The 7,847-nt window shown below is 54.5% G+C and overlaps 1 protein-coding gene across 1 annotated transcript in view; it reads right to left on the minus strand.

Annotated features, from left to right (window-relative positions):
- Positions 1-641: 641 nt before the first annotated feature.
- The window catches only part of SLC2A1 (solute carrier family 2 (facilitated glucose transporter), member 1), a 28,224-nt gene continuing 21,018 nt past the window's right edge, over positions 642-7,847 (minus strand). The window contains 7 exon segments of the mRNA XM_006762594.2: positions 642-1,735; positions 2,080-2,283; positions 3,938-4,039; positions 4,500-4,604; positions 4,830-5,198; positions 5,807-6,047; positions 6,206-6,366. Coding sequence (XP_006762657.1) covers positions 1,535-1,735; positions 2,080-2,283; positions 3,938-4,039; positions 4,500-4,604; positions 4,830-5,198; positions 5,807-6,047; positions 6,206-6,366 — 1,383 coding nt within the window. The 3' untranslated portion in view covers positions 642-1,534.

Raw genomic sequence — 7,847 nt, forward strand, 5'->3', positions numbered from 1 at the left:
TTGTGATAAGGGTGGAAGGGGATAGGGCCATAGGAAAGGAACAGAAGAAATGCTCTGGAAATTGGCAGGGGTATGTGTGTGTGTTGGGGGGAATCAAGTCTTTAGAAAGGATATAAACTGGAACCAGAGGGGGCATTTCCAAATGAAATTGATGGGAGAAGGCAGCTTAACAGCTCACTGGCCATGCAGTGAACATGATTCAATTTGTGTGTGTGTGTGTGTGTGGGTGTATGAGGTAGGGGTTGTACAGTTTGTTAAAAGCAGGGTGTTTAGCATATTTGCCCTGAGACTTCAGGCGTATAACCTCTTTGAGCCTGTCAAATGTTGATATATACCTACCTCACATTTAAGATAATGCATATCAAGGCCCAAACATCAAGATTCGCATATTGCTATCATTATTTTTTTTTTTTGCATACTAACTAGCATATATGAAGGAAAATGGGGATGCCTCGAATGCCAAGATATTTAAATTTTCTCTGGGTAATAAAGATCAAATTCTTGAACATAGAGGGTGTTGATCACAGGTGCTTCAAATAGTCAAAAAGTCTAAACCAAGTGTAGCAGTTGCAGCTGCTTGTTTCTCTCCCACTCCCACCCAAATCTCCCTACCCTGAATCCACAAGTATTTCAAAACCATGTTTCTAAAAACCAGCCATTTATATCTGTTTAGGTAAGTTACAGAGGAAGTATGGTGGTGTATTTACAAGTTGTTTTGTCCAGATAGACTATAACTTAGTGTCTGTATTTAATATTGACAACCAAAAAAATATATAAATATTTCTATCTACACACAGCAGGGCAGGAGCATCCACGCGTTCTTGAGTAGTGAGTTCTCAGTCTCCCACGGCCCTCCTCTCATGGTGATCGTCTGGCCTTCAGTGCAAAGGAGACACGAATCTGGCAGTCCAGTCTGGCCCTTCCCTTCTCCTCCCTCCAATCCAGTGCTCCCAACTGGTCTCGGGCAAGGAAAAATTAATGAGTGGTTGGGTAGGAAGAGAGGGAAAGGGCGAATCCTAATGGAGCCTGACCCCTAGGGTGGGGAAATTCAGGGCCACAGGAGCGCGGAGCGCGTGGCCATGGCCACCTCTAGGGGTTGGACCCTTGTAGTTCATAGTTCGATTAGTGTGTCCTTGGTCATAGGTCCAGCCCTACAGATTAGCTTGGTGAAGAAGGCAAGTGTGTCTAGGCAGGACTTGGTCCCCACCCTCAGGCACTGAGCCCTTCAGGGTGGAGCCTGAAGTGTGGGGTACAGGAGGCTCTGGCTGATACAAAAATAATAATAAAATCAGTAATAAAAAAAATTATAAAATCTGTTGCTTGTCTGAATAGATCTGAGCAACAGTCTTGCTTTTGTTAAAACCCTGGAGGCGTTATAAGTCCTGAATATTCTTCTGGACATCATTGCTGGCTGAAGAAAGGAGCCCCAGGCCCAGCTCTGCTGAGATCAATGTGGAAGTGGCGTCCAGCTGCCTGTGCTCTGAGAGATCCTTGGGGCTGCTGGGAACAGGCTGGGCTGGTGGTTAGGGGTTCCTCACACCTGGGAATCAGCTCCCAGGGGATGGAACAGCTCCTCAGGTGTCTTGTCGCTTTGGCTGGCTCCCCCCTGCCGGAAACCGGAAGCAATCTCATCGAAGGTCTTGCCTTTGGTCTCAGGAACTTTGAAGTAGGTGAAGATGAAGAAAAGAACCAGGAGCACAGTGAAGATGATGAAGACGTAGGGACCACACAGTTGCTGAAAGACACAGACACACTTGGTTAGAGTCCTGACCCTACATTCTAGCCGTAGGACCTTTAATAAGTCACTTTCCTTAGGCCTCTGATCTGAGAAAGGGGACAGCCACCTACAACCCGGGAGTGCTGGGGTGATTAAATGAGAGTCTGCCTGCCGACAGCGGGCATGAGATAGGCTCCAGGGAACAGGTTCCCATTGCACAGCAGAATGGAGACAATTCAAAGCCAAGGAAAGAACCCCGGGGTTGAAGTCAGGGTTCTTAGTATGTAACCTGGGCTTCTGAGTCTCGTTCCAATGGGAACAGCTGGTGAGGAATGGTGTGTAGAGACATTGGGGGTTCTCACCTCCACATACTGGAAGCACATGCCCACAATGAAATTTGAGGTCCAGTTGGAGAGACCAGCAACAGCAAAGGCAGCCGGGCGAGGACCCTGGCTGAAGAGTTCGGCTACAATGAACCACGGGATGGGGCCAGGACCAACTTCAAATAAGGCGACAAAGCCAAAGATGGCCACGATACTCAGGTAGGACATCTGGGGCACCTTCTCCTGTTGAGGACAAGAGAGAGGAGGAAAGTTAGATTGGAGCCTCAGGAGACAAACTGCAGAGGCGGGCTAGGCTGGACAGCAGGAGGCCTGGGGCTGATCCTGGATATGCAGTGTGAGTTAAGTACTCTGCCTTGGGGCTCAGTTTCCTCATCTGAACAAAATGATTTACACCCTGCCTGGTGGCTGTGAGCTCATCTATCCTCTGGGAATGGTCATGGGTGTGCATGCAGGAGTGCTAAGAAGAGGTCCCTGTGGTCTTGCTCTGGGTCAAGCCAGTCTGCTTGTGGCAGGAGGATGTGGAAGGACATTTCTGTAGTGGGTGTTAAAAGCCTTGCAAGGCACCCAGCTCAAGGCCAGCACAGCACAGGCCTCGGACATGTGGTTCTATATGTAATCATTCCCGCCACGAGGAGGCCACAGAAGAGGTTATGGGTTTTGGCTCAGAACCCAGATCTTCCACCCATCGCTGTGTGCCGGACCTCTTAGGAACCATAGGACTTTCTAGGTCTTGGTTCAGCTGTAAAACTGGTGTATTGGTGTTTTCTTTGTGCAGAGGTTGGACGAATGAATGTTCGAATATGTGACATGCTTGCACAGGTTATCACAGAGGTTCAGTCTAGGGCAGGGGTGGGCAACCCTTGGCACGCATGCCAAACACGGCACGCCAGTAACTTTTGCTGGCACGCAAAACCCTCTCTTATAATCTTCCATTTACAATTGTGAATCTTTGTTCTCAGTGATGAATTTTGTTAAGTCTTGTAATAGGAGTAGCCTGGCAGATGAAAGTAGTAGCTTGTGCATATCTCTGAAGGTCACGAAATATAAACACGATGTAAAATCCCTGTCATCAGTGATGCAGCAGCAAAAGTCCCCCTGATAATATCAAACAAAATCATAAAGTTTTCTGTCGGACTATCAGTGTACATGTATACATTAAAAAATAAATGTATTTTTCATCATCATATACTGTGTTTTTGTCGCTCGAATGAATTTTATTATTTCTTCAAGGTTCTTCACATACGTACACCTTAAGAGATATCAAGTAGGTGTAACATGTTCTCAAAAAATTAGGGTTGGCACGCAGAAGAATTTTGAGTCAGAGATTTTGCTAGTTTTGGCACGTGCTCACAAAAAGGTTGCCCGCTCCTGGTCGAGGGCTTGTGGCCAGCAGACCTGAGGTCAATGCCTGACTTTGTCCTTTATCTGCTGCATTACTAACCTCACCGGGACTAGGTTTCCTCACCTGTAAGATGGGACCGACTACTGACTGAACGGCACTGAGTTGTGAGAACTGAGTGAGATCAGGCATGTTTCTACGCCTCTGGTGAGGAGGGCAATCCCTTCTAGGACTGTTCTAAACAGGAATTGAGGCGACAGATGAAGACACTAAAGGGTTAGCATTGGGCAAAGCAACTCACGGGGAGAGGACACCTGTGGTCTGAGGCCGGAGTGCTGTGGTGAGACAGGGCCGTGCAGGGAGGAGCCAGCTCAGGGTAGGATATGAGTGGGTAGAGTGCAGAACTAGGGAGATCAGCAACCCCAGCCTCCGGTGCCGATGGCCAGGCTGGGGCTGAGGTAGGCACTTTGGGATCAGAAGCCCCTGTGAGCTCTGAACCCACCCCTGCCACCTCGCCCCCACAGTGTGGCAACTCACTAGTAATGCCAGCGCGATGGTCATGAGCACGGCACAGCCCGCCATGCCAGCCAGGCCAATGAGGTGCAGCGTCCGCCGGCCAGCTCGTTCCACCACGAACAGCTGTGGGCAGAGAGAATGTCAATGCCCCCCCCACACACATGGTGCCCTTCTGAACCCCCCACCCAGAGGTTCGCCCCAAGAGTGGGAAAGCCACATGGCACTGCAGAGACCCAGGGAAGATGGTATCACCTCCTCCCGGGGACGCGGTTTGGGGGCCACACAGGGAGTGAGGGAAGGGAAGCTGCCCCTAAAACCCAACAGAAGCAAAGGGGCTGAGAGCCGGCCCTGGCGAGCCGGACAGCTGAGCAACCTGACTGTGACCTCGGGCAAGCATCACTTTCTCGGAGCATCAGTGTCATCAGCTGTTTGATATGAGTAATGAGCTTGACGAGTTGAGGATGAAATGTCATAGCACGTAGGGAGCACGTGACACACGCCTGGCTCACAGTAAATGCTGCCATTCAGTCATGAGGCCTAGAAGCTCTAAGCTGGACCCTGGCAACGATGGGCACAGACTCACCGACACGACCGTGAAGGCTGTGTTGACGATGCCGGTGCCGATGGTGGCATACACAGGCTGCTGCACGCCCGCTTTCTCGAAGATGCTTGTGGAATAATAGAAAACCTGGGGACAGAGAAGTCATTGGTGCTGTGGCCTTTCCCGGCTCCGGCCTGATGGGCACAGGTACAGGGTGAGGACAGGATGAAGGGGACGCTGCCCCAGTTTGGTGCTGAAGGAAAGCCCCTTTGGCAGGGGCTTGTTTGTTATTTTAAGTGTAGGCTCTGCCATAGCATGTACTTGACCACAGGGTTTGGCTGGGGCCATAGGAGGGTGGGTGCGGGCACTCACAGCGTTGATGCCCGACAGCTGCTGGGACAGCTGCAGCACCACGGCGATGAGGATGGGCTGGCGGTAGAGGTGCGAGCGGAACAGCTCCGGGATGGTGACCTTCTTCTCCCGCATCATCTGCCGACCCTCCTCCTTCATCTCCTGCAAATCCTGGGTCACGTCCGGTATTCCGCGCAGCTTCTTCAGCACTGGAGGGGGCGGAGGGAAGGCGGGGGTGGCTCAGAGCAGGACGAGGTTGATGAGCAGGAAGCGGGGGCTCTCGGGGCAGAAGGGCAGCATGACGCACTGCACCAAGGCTGGGACGAAGATGATGCTCAGCAGCAGGGGCCACAGCTCCTTGTTGCCCATGATGGAGTCCAGGCCGAACACCTGGGGGAGCAGGGCGGGAGGAAGTGGCTGTGAGCGCTCCAGCCCCGGCCCTCCAAGCAGCCCCCTGCACCCAGCGGCCTTGTGTCCACTGCTGCTTTAGGGAAAGGGCGCTGGTTCTGAGGCTCGGCCGCTGATGGGAGGCTCTGAGTTCTCGGACCTCAGTTCCCGCATTTGGAGGCGGGCGGGACCTACTTCCCGGCATCAGTGAGGGGACAAATGCACAGGGTACGGGGGCTGCCACTCGCCCACGGGACTTTCAGGCATGGGAACAGGAAAGCCCCAGAGAGGGGGTAGTGTATGTGAAGGCCTGGAGCCACGGCGGAGCCCGGCCAGGTGAGCAGCCTCCGTGCCTATGGCTGGATCCCCAGGTGAGGAGAAGGCCGAGTGAGCCGGGATGGACTGGCTCCCCTGCCACAGTGGCCCCCGGGGGAACCATGAGTGGCGGCGTGTCCTCTGGGACCTGTGCTAGGCTGTCCCAGGGGGCAGGGCTGTGGAAGGTGGGGTGGGAAGTCTAGTCCGGTGCTGTCTGGACACACTTTCATGAGCCACTGGAGCCGTGGGGAGGGGGGGAGGGGCCGTGCTCAGGGAGCAGACCCTGCCCCACTCACCTGGGCGATGAGGATGCCGACAACGATGCCCAGCTGGTGCAGGGTGCCCAGTGCCCCTCGAAGGGCCGTGGGGGACACCTCCCCCACGTACATGGGCACGAAGCCCGTGGTCAGGCCGCAGTAGACACCGATGATGAAGCGGCCCAGGATCAGCATCTCAAAGGACTTGCCCAGTTTCGAGAAGCCCATAAGCACAGCGGACATGAAGGCCAGCAGGTTGACCATCAGCATCGAGTTCCGCCTGAGGGGGGGGCGGTCACAGGCCAGGTGGGTCCTTGGATCCCCCAGACTCCCCAAGGACTGGCTCACAGGGAATATCCTGGAACAGGCAGGGACATCTCCCCCAACCCCCACACCCATCTGGGACACCTTGGGCAGGGCCAGGACCCCGCTGCTCACCGGCCAAAGCGGTTAACGAAAAGGCCCACGGAGAAGGAGCCAATCATGCCCCCAACGGAGAAGATGGCCACGGAGAGGGACCAGAGCGTGGTGAGCGTGGTGGGCAGGATGTTCTCCCCATAGCGGTGGATCCATGTCTGGTTGTAGAACTCCTCAATCACCTGCAGGGCAAGAAGCAGCCTGGTGGGCGAGGCCAGGGCCCGTGGCTCTTTTCCCTGGCACTTGCCCCTCATGGACGGCCATTTTACTACAGGATGCTGGGCCCAGTACCTGGCCAGGCCCCAAATTCACTGCATGTTCCTTTTAAAAAAATGTTTTTATTGATTTTTAGAGAGAGAAAAAGGGAGACGAACAGACAGAAACATCAATGAGAAACACCATTGATTGGCTGCCTCCTGTACGCGCCCCACCCTCCCTCCACACATACAAATTGGGGATCAAGCCTGCAACCCAGGCATGAGCCCCAACCGGGATTAGAACCAGTGACCTCTTGGGTCATGGGCTGTGTCACAACAGCCAGGTCCACTGCATGTTCTGGAGCCAAGTCCCTCCCCATTTCCGGGGCTGAGTTTCCCCAGGTGAGAAACAAGGGGCTGGGCTCCACCTCCAGCTCTTCTACCCCCTGGCATGGTGTCCCATGCCCTGTGGGGTTGTGCATGTAAAAAATTTCAGCAGCACCTCCTGGGGACCATGGCAAATGCCCCGTGGAGGAAGTTCAGGCATAGAGCGGGGGCGCTGAGAGCAAGTGCTCCTTCCCACTTGCCCCTTTCTCCTCAAGGTACCCAAGGCCCCAGCTCCTGTCACCCAGGTCCTCTCCCAACCCCCCTGCTGGGGAGGAAATACAGCTGGACAGACAGGTTCTGCCATTCCAGAGGCCGGGGAGGAAGGGAGGGCAGGCTCACTGGCTCTGCACTCAGGGCCCGGTGTGCCCAACCTGCACACAAGCCACGCTCATGAGACGCACACTGCTGCTCTTTTGTCTCCCGGGCCCAGCTCCTTGTGGCTGGACCGGAAGTCCCATCTTGAAGGCCATAAAGCCTCCTCCCCTCTCCCAGGTGCCCAGCTGGGAAACAGGAAAGGCTAGGATGAGGAAGTAGTTCTAGGAACTGCAGCCATCTGTCCTAGCACAGGCCTGCCCACCAGCCCTGTCCCTCCCCAGGGGAGGGCCTGGCCGGATCCCAGGAATGTGACAGGCAGGAGGTACCGGTTAGGCCTGGGCACACTCCCTCTAACTCCAGGACACGCAGACACACACCTAGGGCCATGGGACTGGCCAGGCCTCCCAGCCACATGTGCAGCTGGGCACAGGCCCAATGTACCCAGAAGCAGCTTCCTGTGCACACAGATCTCACACTCACATATTCATGCCCACGTCACCTGAACATTCCTGGCATCAGCCAGTCACAAACCTGACTGCCCCTCCCCCGCTCACCACTTGCAGCTCAAACCAACTCCATGCCCATGCCAGCACCCCTCCCTGCATCCTGCTGTAAGTTCATGCACACACAGCAGATGCATCTCTTATATATCCTCCACTGGCCCTGCTCTTGGCCCTCCCTCACCTCCCAAGTCCCAGGGGTCTAGCAGAAGAGGCTGTGGGTAGGCACAACTGCCAAAGGGGAAACTGAGGCCTACAGTCCCA

The sequence above is a fragment of the Myotis davidii genome, unplaced genomic scaffold, assembly GCF_000327345.1.
Source record: "Myotis davidii unplaced genomic scaffold, ASM32734v1 scaffold458, whole genome shotgun sequence".
Classification (NCBI taxonomy): domain Eukaryota; kingdom Metazoa; phylum Chordata; class Mammalia; order Chiroptera; family Vespertilionidae; genus Myotis; species Myotis davidii.